Raw genomic sequence first — 21,617 nt, 5'->3', positions numbered from 1 at the left:
CTCATCCCACCCATGGTAATCATCTCAGCTGAGGTACCCATTGCAGCTGAGGTACTCATCCCAGCCGAGGTACCCATTGCAGCTGAGGTACCCATCGCAGCTGAGGTACTCATCTCAGCTGAGGTACTCATCCCAGCTGAGGTACTCATCCCAGCCGAGGTACCCATTGCAGCTGAGGTACTCGTCCCAGCCGAGGTACCCATTGCAGCTGAGGTACCCATCGCAGCTGAGGTACTCATCTCAACTGAGGTACTCATCCCAGCTGAGGTACTCATCGCAGCTGAGGTACCCATTGCAGCTGAGGTACTCATCTCGCCTGAGGTACTCATCCCAGCTGAGGTACCAGGCATGTGAGAAAAGAAGCCGTCTTTACAGCAGATGCCACATTGAGCAGAAATGAGCCATACCTGCTGAGCCCTGCCCAAATTGCACAATCATGAACACATAAATGATCCTGTCATTTTAAGACACTAGATTTTGGTGTGGTTTGGAACACAGCAAGTAATAATTCATGGGTAGAACCTGTTCTGAGAGTGCAGGTCAGTGATCTGGGGTGGTGTGTGCTGCTGGCTTAGAGAACCACCAGGTGAAAAGCTTCCAGCTCAACTGGGATACATAACTCTCTGACCTGGAAACCATTCTCCGGGGAACTCTTCCCTGGGGCTCCAATTCCCAGGTCCCTCCCCTGTTGTTACTAAGAATGCTTTTGGCTGCTTAAACCATGAGGAGATAGATGCCCAGGCTCACATTACAGGAAGTCCAGAGGTGGGTGGCTTCTGGCCAAATGACACAGCAACTCAGTGAGGTCATGGAGAAGCCAGATTGTGTTGCATTGTGTGCAGTTCCTCGGTCATAGGTTGTCTGCCAGATGCAGTCTTGGCTGCGTGGTTCCTCATTCAACACATCAGGAGAGAAGGATGCTCCCCCAACATTCCCAGCAGAGAAAAGAATTTCCCAGAAGGCTCCACACACCCACACATTTTCTTGCACCTCATTGGCCCAAACTGAGTCACATGCACATTTCTGAACCAATCACTTTGTGTGTGGGGGAGGGGTGATAAGAATTACTATGAGACCAATCAAACCCACCCCTAGACTGGAGGGGACATGTGCAGCAAATTTCTTTGAAGTCCATGGGCTCATAGGGGAGAAATGGCTGTCTAGAAATAATTGGGGTCTGCTAGGGAAAGCATGCATGGGACCCCTCACAGGGCAGGAAGGAAAAACCAGGCACACTTGGCTTGAGACAGCCCCGCTCAGCTGTACCTCCTTTCCTGGGTCATGGGGGAAGGTGTGAAAGGATGTGGGGGGGTGGTCTGGGGATAGTTTGGGCCTTCAAGGGTTCTCTCTTGCCTCAGTTGGTCTCTTCAACACTGCACGCATTAGTCCCCACTCCAGTGTAAAGAGAAGCACCAAGCAGAGAAGGGCTCAGATTTGTGTCTTGCTTTATTGTTAGCACTTTCTTTGAGCGAAGGGCTCCTCTTCTATGTTGTATCTAGTACTTTGAGCCCCTGGATTTGCTCTTTTCTCCATATTTCTCATCCAGTGCTTTCTGCAAGTTCATGTTCATAGCATTTTTCTGGTGCCACCGTCCTACAGAGAATGAGAAAGGAGCCAGAACAGATTACCCAGCCGCCTCTGGAGTACCCAGGCTCCAGCAGTGACCCAGGCCTCTTCCAACTCCACCCCAGGGCTCTATCTCCTGCTCTGGTTTCTCTCTGCACCTTACAGCCAACATACCCTGCCCATGGAGGAAAGTGCCCCCTCCAATGATCCCCATCTCCCGACCTACCCAGATCATCAGTCTTCCTGCCATGCCAGTGTTCTATGTCCCGCACGGATTTCTCAATCACCTCTGGTGTGTAGGAAGCCTGCATGAGGCTCTTTGTCTCCTGGGGGGGCCCTGTGGAATACCATGAAGATGTCCGCAGATGCCCCAAGTCAATGGAGGTTGGGTACTTTATGGTTTATACTGGGCCTCAGTTTCCTCTTATGGATGGTGGATGGTGGAAGGGAAGGACAGTGGGGAGGGTTTTAGGGTAAAACAAGTCTGGGTTCAAACCCCAGCTCCATCATTAACGGACAGTATGGCCACAGACAAGTTTGTAACCTTTCCGAGCTTCAGTTTCTTTATACAAATAAATAAGATTTTTTTTTGTAAGGTTGAGAAGATTAAATGATTGGATATTCATTGGAGAATCTGGCATGTGGCAATTAAAAAATTTATCACTATGTTCAAAATTAAAACACACTCAAGGAAATAAGTTACCATGATCAAGAGTTAGCAGAAACGCCAAATAGAAAACCAAATCCCAAAAGATAGCAAGGATTTGAATGATCAGATACAGAATTTTTAAAAAGAGTAATTAAATATATAAGCAAAGAATAAAAGGCTATCCAGAAAGAACACATTAGTAAAAGAAGCAAATGGAATTTCAGAACTGAAACATATAATAATTGAAAATTAAGGCTGGCTGTTTAGCTTGGTTGATTAGAACGTGGTGTTACATAACACCAAGGTTGTGAATTAAGATCCCCTTACTGACCAGCTGCCAAAGAAAAGAAAAAAAAGTTAGGCTCAGTGAATGATAAAATTCATGGGATTTGCATTGAAATAATCTGGGGTAAGGGTGGATGGGTGATGTGTACAACATCTATTCACTAAACTATTCTCTCAACTTTTTTATGAGTTTGAAAATTGCCAGCATGAAAGTTTAAAAAGAAATTCAACAGACAGGTGAAATAGCTGATTAGATACAGCTGAAAGAACATTATAAACTAGAAGATACATCTAAAGAAATTAACTAGAATGCAGCACAGAGGGGAAAAAAAGATATGGGAAATAGGAAAGAGATGTTAAGATGCAGATTAAATGAGAAGGCCTAACATATGTCTAACTGGAGTTCCAGAAGGAAAGACTACAGAAAATGGGCAGAGGCAATATTTGAGAAGATAATGACTGAAATTTTTCTGGAATTGATAAAAAATATGAATTCTTAGATTCAAGAATCATAAAGAATTCTTTATTTAGGCACATCCAACTAAAATTTACAACACCAGAGACAAAAGGAATCTTAGAAGTAGCCACAGAGAAAAGACAGATTATTTACAGGGATTAACAATTGATTTGGTTTAACCATCAAAGACATACAAAAAGGATCAATATCAAGGTGCTGACAGAAACAATCAGCAGCCTAGAACTGTTTATAGTATACTTGTCTTTTAAGAATGAGGATAAAATGAAGACTTTTCTGATAAACAGAGCCTGAAGTTTACCAGCAATAAAACCTCACCACTTCCTCAAGTGCACTTCGGGAAGAAACAATGATCCCAGAAGGAAGACCTGAGATACTAGAAGGAATGGTTGGCAAAGAAAATAAAACTGAGTAAATGCAAACATACATTCGTTATAATAACAGCATCATCCTCTAGTTTCTGGGGTAAAGTAATAATGATGACAGTGATAGCTAACCATTTTTGAAGATTTACCATGGGCTAAGCACAGTTCTAGGATCTTCACATGAACTTACTCATTGAATCTTCTCGACAACCCTAAGAAGTGAATAGGATTATTATCCCCATCTTACTGTCCAAATCACCAAAGCACAGAGAGGTGAAGTAACTTGTCTAAAATCACACAGCTGGGAAAGATCTAGGGCTTGAACCCAGACTCTGGGTCTCCAGGCTCCACAGCTTAAACTACTTTGTTTATGTAGAATTAAAATTAGGTAAATTAATAACATGTCGACTGAGGTGGGGGTGGAGAGAGTGATTAAAGTTGACGCATTCTAAGGTCCTTATAGTGTTCAGGAAAACAAATGCCCTCACTTTAGAATGTGTTAACTTTGTACATTAAAAAAAAAAAAGTTAACCACTGAAAGAAAAGAAAGAGTAGAAAGGACAAAAATTGGATTTGAGAAAAAAAGAAAACTAACACAAATCCTCCCCCCACCCCCAAAAGGAGAAAAAAGTAGCATAGAAAAAGCAATACAAATAGAAAACACAGAATAAGGTCATGGAAATAAATCCTGAGGTTTCAAGATGGCGGCGGCTGCGGCGGCTGGCGCGGAGTAGCTGAGGTGGGAAAGGCGGCCACTGGGCCTCAGGCAGCCGGGAAACTTGTGGACCTTCCTCTTGCCATCTCTTAAGGGAGGACTGCTGCTGCTGGCCGGTCGTGGGGGGTGACTGCCACTTTGCCCCCGGCAGGAGAGGCTGCCTCATTTACAGGCAACAGCTTTGAAGTGTGGAGCAGGAAAAGAACTGTTTCTTAGCTGCAAAAGCGAGTCTCGAAACAGGGAACACGGCGCCAGGGCTGCTGTGGATGCAGCCAGGATCCCGGAGGCCGGGGCCGCGCTGAAGGCGGCCAGCTGCCCTATTCAGGATTCGAGGTTTCAGGCCGGCATTAAAGAAGATTCCTGGGAGCGCCCGAGCCGCGCCGTGACTGAACAGCCCGAGGCGGCAGCGCCGAGAACACGGAAGGCGACAAACCAGAGACAGAGCGAGCGCCCGACCCGGCACAGCACTGTGAGTGATCCCTGGCATAGCTCTGTTCGGGGGGTGGATGCCCACGCGGCTCCCGCCTGCACCACCAGGCCACTCACTGCCCCGGTGCTGCCTCCATTTTCCCAGGTGCGGGCAGCTCCGCCCTGCTCGGCCATCACTGAGCCCATTTGCTTGGCCTGGCGGGGGCTTTCCGGAGCCTGCGGGCCGGCCTCCTCTCCCACTCCCTCCGCGGTTCTCTGGCGGGGCTGGGGGCGTGGGGCGTCCCCGACCAGTGCTGGGAGGGCAAGGAAGTACGGGCGGGCCGACTGTCACTCCACCACACCCTGGACTCCGGCCCCGGTAAACTTCCTGTTACTGGGAGGCAGATACCATCTCTGCGACCACCAGTTTGGAAAAAAGCCTAACGAATTTCTGGTTGGGAATAGTGTGGTAGGAGAGTTCCCAGGTCCGCTTGAACCTGCCGGAGAGCAGGCTGCAGGCGGGCACTAGACTCGGTTTATACTGGGGGGGATACAAAGGTGAACAAGACCCGAGAAAGATCTACACAGTGCTACAAAGGCACCCAGAGAAACCGGTCGTCTGTGCCTAGCAGAAACCTGGTAGACTTCCTGGGCGAGGCGGTGCCGAGCAGGGTCTTGAAGGCCCAGTTGATAGACGAGGGCTGCAGAAGACACACCCCAGCCCAGCGCAGTGTGCACAGAGGGGGGAGACGTGCGGCCAGGGAGGCGGAGACTCGACAGAAACCACACACTGCACGATCCAACAGCCTGGGCCAGAGCACACGGAACGGGGAGAAGTCCTGTACAGGAAGTGAAAGCTCAACAGAGATCACACACCCTGTGGTACATGATCCACCAGCCCAGCAGAGTCCAAGCTGACCAGAAAGGTGGATCCCCGGAGAAGCCCAAGACCCGAGGCAACCACACACACAAGACACTAGAGGCCAACTGAGCAGTCACGGCGGGAGCCATACCAAATTGGCAACCACAGCAACATCCTAGTTAGTCATTAGTCTCAAACCGGTGGACTGTGAAACCCCCTGCCACAATGAATAAACACCAAAAAAAAGACACCAGAAATACAAAAAATCAAGAAAGTACACCACCAAAAGTTAATAAATCTCATACTCTAGATCCTATAGAACAAGAAGCCCTTGAAATAACTGACAAGGAATTTCGAGTGATAATTCTAAGGAAACTGAATGAGATACAAGAAAACTCAGCTAGACATCATGATGAAATGAGGAAAAGTATACAGGATCTGAGAGAGGAAATATACAAGGAAATCAATGTCCTGAAAAAAAATGTAGCAGAACTTGCTGAACTGAAGAAGTTATTCAGCGAAATAAAAAACACAACGGAGAGTTTAACCAGCAGGCTTGTCGAAGTTGAAGAGAGAACCTCTGAACTTGAAGATGGGCTGTTTGAAATAACACAAGCAGACAAAAAGAAAGAAAAAAGAATCAAGGACATGGAAGAAAATCTGAGAGAGATATCAGACAACCTCAAGCGCTCAAATATCCGAGTCATGGGTATTCCAGAAGGGGAGGAAAATGGAGATTCCATTGAAAACATATTCAACAAAATAGTGGCAGAAAACTTCCCAGGTATAGGAAAAATCACAGATCCTCAGATCCAGGAAGCTCAACGATCTCCAAACGTATTCAACCCAAAAAGGCCTTCTCCAAGACATGTCATAGTCAAATTGGCAAAACTCAGAGACAAAGAGAGAATCTTAAAAAGCTGCAAGAGAGAAGCGTCAAATCACCTATAAGGGAGCCCCAATCAGGTTAACATCAGACTTTTCATCACAAACCCTAAAAGCTAGAAAGGAATGGGATGATATTTTCAAAATACTAAAAGACAAAGATTGCCAGCCAAGAATACTCTACCCTGCCAGGCTATCCTTCCGAAATGAGGGACAAATAGTATATTTCTCAGACAAACAAAAACTGCGGGAGTTCACTACCACACGACCACCCTTACAAGAAATCCTCAAGGGAGTACTGGGTTTGGTTCCTGAAAAATAACTACCACTGCCATAAAAACCCAAGAAAAATCTAAACCCGCTAGTACAATAAAAATGGTATTCATGAAGAGAAAACAAGCTAACAAAAACACTAACTACAACCTAAGGAACCAACAAACAAAGAAACCAAACAGTAAATCAGAAAGCAAGGAACAAAAGACACCTAAGACAACCAAACAACCAATAAAATGCTAGGAATAAATCAACACCTTTCAATAACAACTCTTAATGTTAAAGGCTTAAATTCCCCAATTAAAAGACACAGACTGGCTGACTGGATCAAAAAGCAGGACCCAACTATATGCTGCCTACAAGAGACCCACCTCACCCATAAAGATTCACACAGACTAAGAGTGAAAGGATGGAAAAAGATTTACCATGCAAACAGAAAAGAAAAACGAGCTGGAGTAGCTATTCTTATATCTGACAAAATAAATCCTAATATATCAGTAATTAGAATAAATATAAATGGACTAAGCCCATTGATTGAAAAACAGATTATCAGACTGTAGAAAATAGTTTACATATATATTATTTAAAGCATACTTAACACAAAAGGACACAAAGAGAGAATAAACATGGAAGAATAGAAAAAGATATACCAAGCAAATACTAACGAAAAGCAATCTGGTCTAGGCACATATTGACAACAGACAAAATAGACCATAAGGCAAAGGCACTATGAGAAATAAAAATGACTGCAGTTCATCATAGTGACATAATAATTCTAAACTTGCTGCACTGAAATAATCTCAAAAAGAGATAAAGTGAAATTGAAAGACCTACAAGAAATCGACAAATCTGCTATCATGGGGGAGGATTTAAAGGTACATCTTTTAGAAATTAATAAGTCAAGCAAAGGATATTAATAAAGAATTAGAAGATTTTTATAGAAATAATTAACAAGTGTCTTCTATTAGGCAAACATAGAATTCTGCATCCAAGAGACTATTTTCAAGCACATATAGATCATCTACAAAAATTAACTGTCTGATAGGCTATAAAGCAAGTCTCAACAATTTCAAAGGACTGAAATCATTACCGGCCGTGTTCTCTAATGACGATGCCATCAGGTTAGAAATCCATTTTCTAAGCTGATTTTTAGAGTTTAGTATTTATGGTATTTCCCTCCTCTAGAGGGAAACTTAAAGTAGATGTCTAAAACCTGTCAGAAAACTTCCAGGCGTTGAGGGTATAAAATGGTTAGATTTGGGAAAACCGATCAGGATAGTTTAAAAGGATTTCTCTGGCTCGTTACATGCTGAGTCACCCCTTCCCAAGGACAGGTGGTGCCCACCTCCTACCTCTCGCGTTAGAACTAATTAGTGGGGCTTCATGGGGTCACTTGAGGAGCTTGATAGATAGCTCGAGAGTTTGGGGGACACCAAAAGGCATCCGAGATGGGGGCAGAGAGAGGGTGCGTGGGCCAGCCATACCTCCCCAAGAGCAAGGGCGCACAGATGTTTCTGTAGACCAGATGGGGGTAGTGGAGTGAGGACCAGCTTGAAATAGCAGCAAGTGAAAGGGGGAGAAGGTGAGTTAACAAGAAGCTGACCCCTTCCCTGCACACAACAGAATCCCCCAAATCCTAGGAAGTGGCAGCAACAGGGACCGCTGGAGCTGGGGAGAGAGGAAGAAATTAGAGTCTAAAATAAGAAGGACTGGGGGGGATCTGCTTGACAGGTAGTTAGATCCCTGGTTCCCCTGCCACAGTCCACCATACTGGCCGGCTGCCCAGCCCCCCAACCTTTGCAGAAATCTGGAAAATGAGAAACTGAGGCTCTCATAGCTGGGGGAGGCCAGGCTCACTGAAAGTGTGGCTACTGAAGAGCGTAAGTAACTGCAGGCTCTGTTTCCCCCACAGCTCCCAGACCTCTCCCATTCCAGACATGAAAGTGGAAGACTATTCTGGGGAAACTTCTAGCCCAAGATGAAAGACCTGGTGTGCTGCCGCTGCGGGCTCTGCAACAAAGGGCCACTCAGACCAGCCTGTGGTGAAGCTCAGAACTGGCCAGCCCCACACTGGACTCAGAGCTTCCAGGAAACCTCTTGATGGCCAACTCTGACATGAGCAGAACGCCAGTGATGACCAGACAGCTGAGCAAAGTTCTAGCATGGAAGCTACTTGGAGAAACTGGGGACTACAGGGGAGATAGAACCCTCAGAGGAATTGGCAGAAAAAGTGTTGCAGCCATGGAACAAAAACAAGATGCTATAAAAAAAAAAAAGAAAGAAAGAAAGAAACGTCCGGAAAACATACTACAGATCTTGGAAATGAACAACAGGATAACAGAAATGGGGGGAAAAATTACAATAGATTGGATGGAACACAAAGTTAAGGAAATCTAGAAATTAGAGGGAAAAAATAACGAGAAATGATAAGCACGAAAAAATAAGAAATTTGGAGGACCAGACCAGGAGGCCCAATATTTAAATAATATTGGTTTCAGAAGGAAAGACTGGAGAGAGAGAACAGGAGAGAAATTATCAATGAAATAATGAAAGGTTTCCCACAACTAGTGGACATAAGTTGCACATTAAAAGAGCTCACTGAGCACCAAACCGATGGATGAAAATAAAAATATGCACCCGTGGCAGATCGATGGCAAAAATAACCCTGTTTCTCCACCTCTCTATTTATCTACACCCTTTGCAATCTGACTTGGCAGGTCTTCCACCATGGAGTGGAGCCTATTTCCCCATCCCTTCAATCTGGTTTGGCCTGGTGACTCATGTTGGCCAACAGTGTGTGGTAGAAGTGACGGTGTGCTGGTTTTAAGACTAGGCCTTAAGGGGCCTGTGCTTTTGCTTGTGCTCTTGGAATCCTGCCTCCACCATGAGAACAAAGGCTGCTGGAAGATGAGAGTAGTACGAGTTATTCAGCCCAGCCAGCCCTGCTGAGGTTGCACGTATGTGGGGGACCCACAAAGACCAGCTACACCCACCCACTGTTCACCTGCCAGCTGACCACAGACGCATGCGTGAGCCCAGCCCAACCAAAAATAATCCTGGCCAGCCAGAGACTTGTAAGTAATAATAAATGGTTTTTCTAGCCACTAAGTTTGGGCAAGATTTATCATGCAGAAGTAGTTAACAGATACAGCACAGCATTGTAAAATTTTAGAAATCTGGGGACAAAAAAGAGATCCTGGCTGGCCAGTTAGCTCAGTTGGTTAGAGCGTAGTGTCATAACACCAAGGTCAAGGGTTTGGATCACCAAACAGCCACCAAAGCAAACAAACAAAAACAGAGAGAGAGAGAGAGAGAGAGAGAGACGGAGGGAGGGAGGGAGGGAGATCCTACAAGCTTCCAAAAGTAAAGAATCAGCTCTCATACAAAATTATCAAGAATCCAGAATCACTTTGACCTACTGGAAACTTGAAGACCACAGAGCAACACCTCCAAAATTCCAAAGAAAAATGGTATACAACCTGGAATTCTCCATCAAGTATGAGAGCAGAGTAGAGATATTTTCAGACATGCAGGCCTCTGACATCGATTTCCCACATGACCTTCTCTAGCTGTGTCGGTGAGATGTGTTCCACCCCAGGCAGGAGAGTAAACCAAGAAAGAGGAAGACAGAATAGAGAGAATGCGAGTTCCAGCCCTGGAGAGAGGTATAGGAAGCCTAGAGGCTGGCTAAGGGACTCCTGACACCGCGACACAGAGGGAAGCAAGATGGGACAGGTTGAGGGCTGTCCTCACCCACCGTTATCCCTGCTGCCATTGTGCCTGCCCTGTGACCCAAGAGCAGAATGTCCAGGCGAGCCCAGCCCAGGCTCTGATTTGCACTTGGCTTGCCTTGATCATCTGCTAACACTCTACTCTCCCCTCCCAACCCTGAAGCCTGGAGCAAACGAGAATGTTCATTTATCCCACAGCAGAGCTCTGCTTTGAGCTGCTAAAGCTACAGCCACAGTGAGTTTGGAGGCAGAAAATATTGAAAGGGGCACTCCCCTGGGCCAAATTCCTGCAGGACATCTCACACTGGACCACTCACAGCCCCGTCAGGTGCCTGACTGTGGGGAGCCTATATATCCTGGCCTCGGCCGCACCAGCAGCCTGTCCAGATGGGGCTCACTAAACTCTCAGGACAGCCAAAGCCAGACTAGGACCCAGAGTCTGCTCCATTTACCTTCTTCTTTGATCCTTCATCTAAATATAGAAATGTTTCCTTACACACATCGCCACTTGGATGTTTATTTTGCGCTTGACAGATCCTTACTATGGGCCAGGTTCTAAGAACTATACAAATATTAAAACATCTTGTTCTTAAAAAAACCCTGTGGGGCAGGTGCTGTTATTATTTACATTTTACAGAGGAAGCAACTAAGGTATGGAAAGAGAGAGTAACTTGTCATTGGGGGCAGAGCCTGGATTCAGACTCCAGCCCAATGGCTTCGAGTCTGTGTCCCCTGTCCCTATGCAAGGCTGCCTCTCAAACTCAACATGGTCCACACTGAACACCCCTCACCCCCACCTGGTTCCACACCTGCTCCACCTGCAGCTCTGCCCTTCCAGTTTCCAGGCCCTGGAGTCATCTTTGACTTCTCCTCCCCCCCCGCCCCCACCGTGTCATATCTAATCTATTAAGAATTCCAATCTGCTTCTACATGTATGCAAAATCCAACTTCTCCCATGTCCGCCACCACCACCCTGGTTGGAGCATCCTCCCTGGTCTCCCTGCTTTCTAGTCTTGCCCCACTGCATTCTGTCCAGTCTTGACACAGCCAGATGAATCCTTTTAGACACAAGTCACTCCTCTGTGCAAAATCCTACAATGGCTCCCAGTAAAAAGGCAAGTGGGGGCCAAGGTCATGAACATGGTCCCTCTGCCTGACTGCTCTTCCCCCAGAAATCCACAGGGCTGACCCGCTCCCCACCCTCAGGTCTTTCCTCAAACATCACCTTATCTGTGAGCTTCCACCCTGACTGGTCTCTTTAACATTGCTTCCGGGTTCACACTTAGGGACTAACACTATAAAGAAAGCAAAGGGATTATTAACAAAAGTCAAACACTAGTTGGGACCATGTGGCCAGGAGAACACAGGAGGTACTCCCGAGATTCCAGGGAAGCCCTGCCTTATCCTGGGAGACTGTACATGGCTATTTAGTATTATTCTTTCAACTGCACACATAGCTTTATACACTCTTCTGTATGGATAGTAGTTTTCACAATTAAAAAAGATAATGCATCTACACTGGGTTAAATGCAAGAATACAAGTTTGATTTAATATAATTTATCACATTAAAAGAGCAAAGGAAAAATCATATAATCATCTAAATAACTACAGTACAAATAGTCAGTAAAATGCAACATCATTCATAATTTTTTAAAAAATTAAAGTGCAAGATGATAATAAAGGGGAACCTCTTTAACTCTATAAAAGTTATCTTCAAAATTCTTTTAAAAATATTACATTTAAGGTACAGTGTTAGAATCAAAAAGGAGATAAAGATACTTGCTTTTCTGGTTTATGTGCACCACTGTCCTGGACAAATCAGCAAGGTGCTCGTATAAAGGAGGAAAAAGCTTAGTGGTTAAGAACATGAACTCCAGCCCCTGGATGCCAGCGTGCAAATCTCAGCTCTGCCCACTCCTACCTGTGTGGCCTTAAGCAAGTTACTTAACCTTTCCATGCTTCAATTTTTCTATCTTTAAAAAAAATGGGAATTATAGCACTTACTGCATAGTGTTCTTATAAAGATTAAGACATATGTGAAGTACTTAGAGCAGTTCCTGGCACGTTACATGCTATATATATATATGTAGCCATTATTGTTATTCAAAAGAAGCTCCAAAGAATCTACAACTATTAGAATAGGTGAGCTGAGCAAGCCTTCTGAATATCAAATTAATATACAAAAATAAAAATCAAGTCTGTGTATACCAGCAGCAAAGTTAGAAAATATAATTTTTAAAAAGGTATCATTTGCAAAAAGCAGAAAAAAAAAAAAACGAGGTTCTCCTAAATTAATCTAACAAAAAACTGCTTGATCTTTATAGAAAAAATTTGCAGAATGTTATTGACAAACATTAAAGGAATATTGCAACTAATGAAGCTATATATATATATCATATTCATGGGTTGGAAAATTCATTATCATAAAACTGAAAACTGCCCCCCTTGGAGTTGTAGTTTCAATGTACTTCCAATCAAAATTCCAGCAGGTTTTTTATGGAAATTGACAAGCAGCTTCTAAAATGTATATGGAAGAGCAAAGGACCTAGACACTCAAGATATTAACTGGTGGTGGTGGTGGACGGGTGGTGGGGGTGGATATTGTCTGACCAGATATCAGACTACCTATAATACTTTCGTAATTCAAAGTGCAATATTAAACCAATGAACAGAATAGTGAGCCTGGAAACTGATCCATGCACATGTGGAAACTTGACGGATAACAGAGGTCCCACTGCAGGTCACTGGCGGAAAAGGGGACTATTCAATAAAAGGCATTGAGACAATCAATCGGTAACCCACATGAAGAAGGAATTAAAAATGAATCCGTACTTCACACTAAAAATGGAAATCAACTCCAGGTGGATTAAAGACTTAAATGTGAAAAGCAAAGCTATTTTAGAAGACTGTATAAAAGATTCTCTCTATGACTCAGGGTGGGATAGGATTTCCTCAACCCGCTCCTCTTGGATCTTTGTCTCTCTCAGTAAATAGCAACTTCATCTTTGCAGTTGTTCAGGTCAAAAGCCTTGAAATCAACCTTAATTCCTTTCTCTCACACCCCAGATCCATTCATTAGCATATTCTGTTTGTTCTACTTTACACAAATACTCAGAATCCTACTCTATCAGGCCACCTTCACCATTATCTCCCTGGGCCACCATATCACAAAACGGTGCCCTCCAAAATTGCATGGTGCACCAGCCCAGCTCCCTAGACCAAGCCACCACCACCTGTCCCACCTGGAGTTTTGCAGTCGCCTCCTCCTCACTGGTCTCCCTATTTCTGCCTCAGCTCCCCTACATCTATTCTCAACATATAAACTGGAGTGATCCTTTAACCTAAGTCAGACAAGGCCATTCCCCTGCTTAACACCCTGGCTTGGCTTCTCATCTCTCTCAGAAAACAGACCTTCCAGCGACTTTCATGACCTAGCCTGTTTTCCTCTTTGATTTCTTCTCCCTCACTCTTGTGCGGCCATCCAGGCCTCATCAGCCTCAAACAGCAGGTGCAAAGGCTTATCCTGGGTGGGTGGAGACCAAGAGGAATGCACAGATGGGCCCCCTGACAGAGTGTGCTGCAGGGTGACGCCCTGATTCACAGTGTTTGCCAGTTTCCAGAGTGTACATACCACTACTATGGCCAATTTTAAGACAGCATTTGTATGCCAATCAGTTCAGGAAAATTGAACAATCGACTCCTCTGAGCTGGTGCAAGCTGGTACGAGCTGGCTCCAGCACGCCCTTGGCACAGGTCTACTTCCAGGCTGGATGATGGGTACAAGATGTTTTTTAAATACTATCCTCTTACATTTGCATACACGTTATCATATGAGGTTATACATAAGAACTCTGGTGATCATTATTAAAGAGAGAAGAGGAAGGCAGGATTCCTGGGGCCCAGAACACAGGACAACCTGAGCTGTGTTCTTGCTTCCCTTCCCCAGCGCCACCCCTTCTCCAAGCTCAAAGAAAAAATCCAGAAAGGCTTCCAATGGGTGTCCGGTTCCTCGGGTAACAGGGATCCGAGCCGAGTGGAGGAGGTTCGCCAGGCCCTTGGAGCACTGGGGAGAGCCTGGAGTGAGGATGGAGGAAAGAGGAAGCCCAGAACAAGCTGACCTTTTGCAATGAGGCCAAACTGGAATGTGGGGGCCGAGAGAAGCCCTTGCATGCTGGCCGTGGGCCCCCAGCTGAGCAATCCAGAAAACCCTTGAGAACAGGATCATAGCTAAGCAGGTGACCTAGTGCTAAGAAAAGACTATGGACCTTTGGAGGCAGAAGACAAACCTGGATTTGAGTTCCAGATACACCTCAGACTACTGAGAGGTTTGGGGCACATGGTCTCCATCTGCCTGTGAAACAGAGCTAATAGACTCCCCCCCATCACTCCCCCACCCCCTACCAACCAGGCAGGACTACGCTGACCCAAAAGAAACCCTCCGTACACGTTAGAGCCTCCAACCCACCCTGCTTTTTCCCTAGGGGTGCCACCACCAGGCTCTGAGAAAGAAGAATAATGGCCTTACATCTAGTGAGTGTTTACATGTGCCACAGGCTTCACCCAGCACTTCACGGAGTCCTGCCAATGACCTGGTGAGGCCCACGCCATCATTCTTATCTCCAATTGTACTGAGAAGGCAGCCGAGGCTCAGAGAGGTTAAGGGTCTTGCCTAAGGTCACACCCAGCTCTAGTTAGTGGCTGAGCTGAGCTTTGAACCCAAGGAAATCTGATACTGTCACTCTGACCGAAGGTGTCCTAGCCAGGGGCCTCCTTCTGGCAGATTAAGAAACCAGAGGTGTCCGAGGACATGAGGGGCTGCCTGCTAACTGGGATGGATCTTCTGCACCGCGAGGAGAGACTTGCTGGGGACTGGACATTCCCAGCACTCACCAGGCACAGGGCCTGGCATAGAGGATGCAGGAATGTCTCCTATGGTCCTAGACCCCAGATGGGGCAGACACCCTAAAGGCCTTCCCTGCCCATTGCCATGGAGACCATGGGTGTCCACAGTCCCCACTTTTGTCCTTTGGCCTGACCTCGAAAGAAATTTGACCGCATGTTGTAGCCCAGATCATAGTAGTCTGAGAAGATGGAGGAGATTTTCACGGGACTCTGGGTCCTGCTGGACCACGAGCTTGACCTCTTCTGGCCCTCAAAGACTTCACCAATGGCCCTTCGAGCCTGAGGGGGCGGCAGGGAGAAGAGACAAAGGATGGGAAAGCAGGGTCAAGTCCCTTATCTCCCCTCCAACTCCTCCTCCCTCTGACCCTGCCCTCAGCCCCCCTCCCTTAGCCTGCAGCCCTCAACAGGCCCCCAGGGCTGGGGAGCTGGAGGGGTTGAAGGCCTTACCCTGCCCCTGCTCATCCCCCCTTCCCAGCAGGCTGGGGGCATCAGGGTTGATGACTAGAACATCTCCTCCAAGCACGGAACACCTACTTTGTGCAGCTTCAGGTGGGGTTTTTATAGGGTGACATCATTCATGCCATTTTATAAATGAGGAAATGCCCTCAGGAGGCCAGAGACTCGCCTAGTCCACACAGCTGGTGAGCCACAGGGCCCTGGCTTGCCTCCTGCAAGCAAGGCAGCACACAAGTCAGCTCTGGCTGGCTACTTGGCTTTCACTGAGGCCAACTCCTTCCTTGTACCAATAGGAAACTGAGGCCCAGAGAAGTAGAGCCCAGGCCTAGGAGGCAGGAAACCTGCGTTTGAGTTCCAGTTCTGCCATATACCAGCTGCTGACTTTGGCAATCCTCTGTCCGCTCTGGGCCTATTTTCCTACTTATAAAATGTGGGTGGAGGGCAGAACTGGATGGTCTTTGAAGTAGCTTTCAGCTCTGACACTTATTGGCTCAATGACACTTGTGACCTGTATCACAGCTGATCAGAAAAAACAAATCACTTGATTTGAGCCCAGGACGATGGTGGCTGAAGAGAGAAATGATATCTTCCCAAGGCCAAGAGGTGCAGTGAGAGGCTGTGACCATCCACCCAACCTCAAATTGGCTCAAACCAGAGCTTCCCAATAAAGCTGGACGTTTAAGATTGTGATCTCCCAGCCTTTCTAGTAGGTGGGGTCACTGCACCTTAAGATGACAAAGGGAGCGTGGGAGGATCCTGACCCATAGCCTTTGTGATCCCGGATCTTCCACTTGCTCAGGGTGACCCCAGGTGGACCATATCACCTCTCTGAGCCTCAGTTTTACTATCTGTTAAAAAGGAAGCAATAATGGGCCAAGCCCGTGGCGCACTCGGGAGAGTGCGGTGCTGGGAGCGCGGCGACGCTCCCGCCGTGGGTTCGGATCCTATATAGGAATGGCCGGTGCACTCACTGGCTGAGTGCCGGTCACGAAAAAGACAAAAAAAAAAAAAAAAAAAAAGGAAGCAATAATTCCTTCCTGGCCTGCTGTGCAATGTAGTTGCTATGAGAGTTGAGATAGTGGCTTTGAAAATATATCTCAGAATGCCAGAGCAGGAATAATGCTTAGCAATTGACCAGAAATGGCAGATTAATTTTATCTCGAGTTTCAGTCAGTTAATAGTGACTGCCTAGAATGGCATATCAGGTGGGAAAGAGGGCCAATATCACAGTGATGTCTGCCATGAATGCAGGCTAGGACAGCTGTGATATGTAGGCCTTGTATTCGCTAGCCTGATCTAGTCCAGCTGCCTTACTTTACAGATGTAGAGACTGAAGCCCAGAGAAGGAACATAACATATTCAAAGTCACCCAGCATTCAGGGGCAGAGCCAGGATTCAAACCCAGGTCTTCTGATTCCCAGTAAATGCTGTCCATCCACCCCATGCTGTCTCTTTTAGGAGGCTTGTTCAAATCGAAAACATCCAGTTGAAAGAAAAGACTTGTAACTGTCATTAAGGGCCAGGGTCCAGAATCTGCCAACCCTGTTTGGATCCTCATCCCATACAACGGGGTGAATTTGGTTAACTTACTTAACCCCTCTAAGTCTTGGGCTCCTTATCCATAAAATGGGGATAATAATAATACCTTCTCCATAAAGTTGTTGGGAAGATTGAATAAATTGCCACATGTGAAGAGTTTGAATATTGACAGTGCCAGGCACATAGCAATACTGCTTTCTAATGACCTTAGTTCAGGGACTCTGCACTCAAGAGTAGGTTTCTTTTGTGTCCTCGCGATAAGTCTCTACACATAACCCTTCTGCTGCCCTTAGCCTCCTTGGCCCCCACTCTGACACCTGCTCCTCGGAGACCAGCTGATCCACCACGGTGCTCCCAAACTTGTGGCGAATGTTGTTAGGGATGATGCTGCCCTTCTGGCTTACAGGCACACTCCTCTGGTCCTGGGCCCCTAACTTGGGGCCTCCATTCAGGCCCTGGCATGGCTGAGTCGCCTCTCTGAAGGTGGCCCTGCTCTCTCTTGAGGAAGGTCTGGAGCCCCCATTCTTCAGGGACCGAGGCTGTGGGTTCATTCCCAGAGAATTGCTGCTGAAGGCAGTTGGGGGTGGAGGAAGGATCCCCTTCAGGTGGCCCTGCCCTAGGGGGCTGCCTCGGCTGCTGCCTTCCTGGGACAGCGGGGCGTGGTACTTGAACTTGGAGGTGTCCAAGGAGCTGCAGGCGGTTCTCCATGGGTCTGTGTCCTGCTGGACCTCCTTGAGGTTGTTCAGATGGGCACTGGTTAAAGTGGTTGTACCTGAATGGGGGCGGGGGGAGAGACAGAGGGAGGGGGAGAGACATGCAGACAAATACGGAAAGTGGAAGGTAGGGAGGGGAAGAGAGAGAGGTGCGGGGAGGAGGAACAGACAGACGCAAAGCTCAAGAGGTCCAGAGACAGAAAAAGGGACAGGGACAAAGAGAAATCATGGGGCCCAGAAGCACAGGTGAGAAACAAAGAGAGACACGAAGGGAGAAAACAGTTCAGCCTGCCAAGTCTCACCCGGGACAGGTCATCCCACACTGCTTCTGATGATAGGGACTGCAGCCCAAGCCTGTCCAGCCTGCTGCCTTGCTGTGTGACCCGGAGCACAGGCTTTGGCCTCTTTGTGCTTTTGTGTCCCTAGCTCCATTTGGATAGTTCCCTTCCCCACCTTGAACACTTGCCCCCACCTTCGCACCCCACCCCCCATCAATCCCATGAGAGAATCCAGCAGCTGTGGAGGCTTGGCCAAGTCACAAGCCTAGAAAGTACCAGAGTTAGATGGGAGCCCAGTCTTTGCTCTCCATCCCCCAATTCCCTCCTCCGTTCTCCAGGGCTGATCAGGCAGCACCATCCAGCCCAGCCTCCTCCCAGGCTCTCACAGCCCCATCTCACCCCTTCCACACACCCCTGCCCCTGACTCCCAGGCCAAGTGGTGGGTTCGGTCTCCTGCTCTCAGCCTGCGTGCATGCTCTGTACTCATCCCTGGCTCCCACCCATGCCCTGTGATGTCCCCGCTCTCAGCACTTGCCCAGGCTGGTGTGCTACCTGGAAGGCCAGCCCCTCCTTTTCCCTAAGCCTAAATCCTACCGTCCTTTCAAATGCAGCCCACCAAGAAGTCTTCCCTGACAACCACCCCAATCTGGCTGGGACAGCTCCTTCCTCTCACCTCCCAACACCGTCCCCAGCACACCTCACACATCTCTCACGACCCTGGTTTTCCCTTCCTCCCTTGCTGTGAGCTACAAACAGTCTCATTTCCCCTCCTAGCCAGGGATGAGAGTCAATGAGATGGGACCACGTATGAGCAGGTCCCGGACCTCCCACAGAACCCACCAGAGAGCCCTATACATCTGTGATGGGGGGTGGGGGTCGCCAGTGAGCAAGTGGTTGGGCAGGGGCTGCAAGGGGCCAGACCCAGAGGAACCCTGCACCTCACTAAGATGCTCATTTCTCCTCTAACTCCTCTGACACCAGGCTGCATCTGATAGTCAGTGACCCTGGGACACGGTCTAACCAGCGGTGTTTTCTTAGTGACACAAGTAACAGTGCATCTTACAACCAGTTGGATGGTGACACGTTTCGTATAATACCTGAGTAGCATATCCATTTTTTCTTACAAAATACAGAGGCTGTGTCCCCCTCACAGCCTGCCCCACATCCTCAATCCCAGGTTGCAACCGTAAATGTGTTTCCCTCCGAAATATTCTAAATTCAGCCCTCTTAAAAAATATACCTTTTTGTTTTGCTTTTGTTTTTAATAAGATCAGATTTTATGTGTTGCTTTGTAACTTGCTGTTAGAAAACAACACAGTGTCTTGAGTAGGTACTCAAGATGGTAGCTAGAGACCTCGCTTCATTACACACACTGCAGGATTTAGCCACTGCCCCCCTGGTGGCCATCAGGTTGCTCCAGTTTAGTTTTTCAGGGAAGGCTGCCTTATGCATCAGGCTTCACTGGCCACTGTAGTTTTTATTTCACTCACCAGACCCTGCTCTGCTGCCACCAAGTGGTGGCGCTCTGGGAGAACCCCTCTCAGCTCCCCCCCCCATGGGGGGCTGCAGACCCTTCCCCAGGGCGGTAGGAGATGGAGAGAGTTGAGGTTTCTCTGCTTCCCTGCCCGCTTCCTCCCCACTTTCCTTCCTCCCCACCCCTTTGTCACCTACATGCCAAGCAGAGAGAAAATTTGTTCCCTGAGACCATCTCCTTCCTGTTGTGGGTTCTGCCCCAGCCAGCAGGCAGCCAAGCAGAGGGGCACCTCTGGGGACAACTACGGCTGCCAGGCTGGGGATGGTGACTTTTCTCAGAAGCGTGGAAGCAGAAAGCAGGGACAGGACTCAGCATCCACCTATCAACCATGGCCCCTCACCCTGCCCCTGGGGAGACCAAGGCCCAGCGCAGGAACGGGCTCCTCCTGGGCTCCCACAGGATTCAGGGCTCAGGACTGCCAGAGCAGCACTGCCTGGGTCCCCTGGACTGTGCTCCTGTCTCCTCTACTGGCACGTAGTGTTTGTCGTACTCGCCTGCTTACCACTCTGCAGGCCTTTTGGGGTCAGGAGCTGTTTGATGGCCCAGACGTGTCTTGTATCCCCTGGCTCAGTGAGCCAATACATTCGCCAGTTCATCACTGAGCGAGCACCAACTATGTGTCAGGTGCCGTGCCAGACTCGGGGTATACAACCGTGAGCTGAACAGGCTAATCCCTGTCCTATCGGAGCTGGACATTTATTAAATGAATAAATGGATGCATGAATGAATGAGTGAAGGCCTGTGTCTGGCACTTCAGGACTGTCACTGCAAGGCCAGCTCTTCTCCACTCCATTTGTTCAGCTGTAAAATGGGCAGAGGAGATCCTCCTTCACTTGCTACTATGAGGATCACATGATCGGTCAGCAGCATATTAACTAAACTTGGCCATGAGTGCCTAACTAAACCAGGGCACTCATTAAAAATACAGATTCCTGGGCCTCTCCCAGAGCTGCTGCATCAGAATCTCCACGGAAAGGCTGGGAATCTGAGTGTGTAACAAGGCCCCCGGGTCATTCAGGTCACTGGAGAAAGCTTTTGGCAGGAGCGCCACCCCAACCCCACCACACTGCCTTCTCTGCATCCCACCTGCAGCCCCAGCCAAGGCTCCGCTCACCCCCAGGGACACTTCTCAGAGCTGACCTGACCCAGTCACTCCTCATTGAAATCCTTCCCCTTGTCCTCAGGGCAGAGCCCCTGTCCCCAGGGCTTCCCGAAAGTACCAGCCCTGTCCACCTCCAGGACTTTGCCTGCACGGCTCCCTAAGCCTGGGACACTCTCCTCTCCCTCCCTGGGCCACCCCGCAGGGCTTGGCTCACTCGTGACGTGACCTGCAAGTAACCCCCACCTGCAGCAGCTAGGCCCCCACTGTACTCTCCCATGGCCCTGACCTGCCTGTACCCAGGAGTCCCCATGAGGATGGGGACTGTACTGGGGTCACAATCCCCAGGCCTGGCAGGATGGGAGGGGATCTGTCTTCAGACAGAAGCTCCCTAGGAAGTCAAGGCCGACAGTGGGTCTGGAGGCCAAAGCAGGCCTGAGGGAGAGGAGGAGGGGGACTGTTCCCTGTTCCTCCAGAAGCCTTGGATGTCCATTCAGCACGTCCCTGGTGTGCCCATCCTACCTGCTTGGTGGCCCAGCTCCATCGATGCTTGTTCTGGGGCAGGTAATTCCAAGCTTAGCCCTATAGACAAAGCAGCATGTCTCATCGTCTCAGATGACACACAGAGTCTCCGTGAGTGAGGATGAGCTGACAGCGGCACTGGGAGGCCTGTGGCTGTCTGCCAGCCTCTCACCAGAGGTCCCCCAGGCTGCTTCTGGTGCTGTCTGGCACTTCCCAGGCCCAAGGAGCCCCGTGCCCCATCCACCATCGCCCCGGGCACTGGGCCTGCCTCCTGGACCCCTGCGGGCTCTGCCCTCTCTGCAAAGTCCTGGTCACCTCCACCACTAGTGCCATGAAGGCCTTTCTCAAACAGCCTAGGG

At 48.2% G+C, this 21,617-nt stretch overlaps 1 protein-coding gene across 1 annotated transcript; it reads right to left on the bottom strand.

Annotated features, from left to right (window-relative positions):
- Positions 1-1,495: 1,495 nt before the first annotated feature.
- CIMIP4 (ciliary microtubule inner protein 4) lies at positions 1,496-21,280 on the bottom strand. The gene is made up of 5 exons (XM_063115529.1): positions 21,259-21,280; positions 17,430-17,884; positions 15,252-15,396; positions 1,793-1,903; positions 1,496-1,593 (listed from the first exon to the last, which is right to left on the bottom strand). The coding sequence occupies exons 1-5, from the start codon at positions 21,278-21,280 to the stop codon at positions 1,496-1,498; spliced, it is 831 nt and encodes a 276-aa protein (XP_062971599.1).
- Positions 21,281-21,617: the final 337 nt, after the last annotated feature.

This window comes from Cynocephalus volans, chromosome 12, assembly GCF_027409185.1.
Source record: "Cynocephalus volans isolate mCynVol1 chromosome 12, mCynVol1.pri, whole genome shotgun sequence".
Taxonomy (NCBI): domain Eukaryota; kingdom Metazoa; phylum Chordata; class Mammalia; order Dermoptera; family Cynocephalidae; genus Cynocephalus; species Cynocephalus volans.
The sequence above is the reverse complement of the archived record's forward strand: the minus strand, read 5'-3'. Positions and strand labels throughout refer to the sequence as shown.

Excerpts from the sequence above, each read along its gene's own strand:
- CIMIP4 (XM_063115529.1), bottom strand. The coding sequence starts at position 21,280 with ATGGAGCTGGGCCACCAAGCAG. Across the intron at positions 17,885-21,258 it reads GGAGCTGGGCCACCAAGCAG|GTACAACCACTTTAACCAGT; the intron begins GTAGGATGGGCA and ends GCCCCCATTCAG. Across the intron at positions 15,397-17,429 it reads AGCTGGTCTCCGAGGAGCAG|GCTCGAAGGGCCATTGGTGA; the intron begins GTGTCAGAGTGG and ends CCGCCCCCTCAG.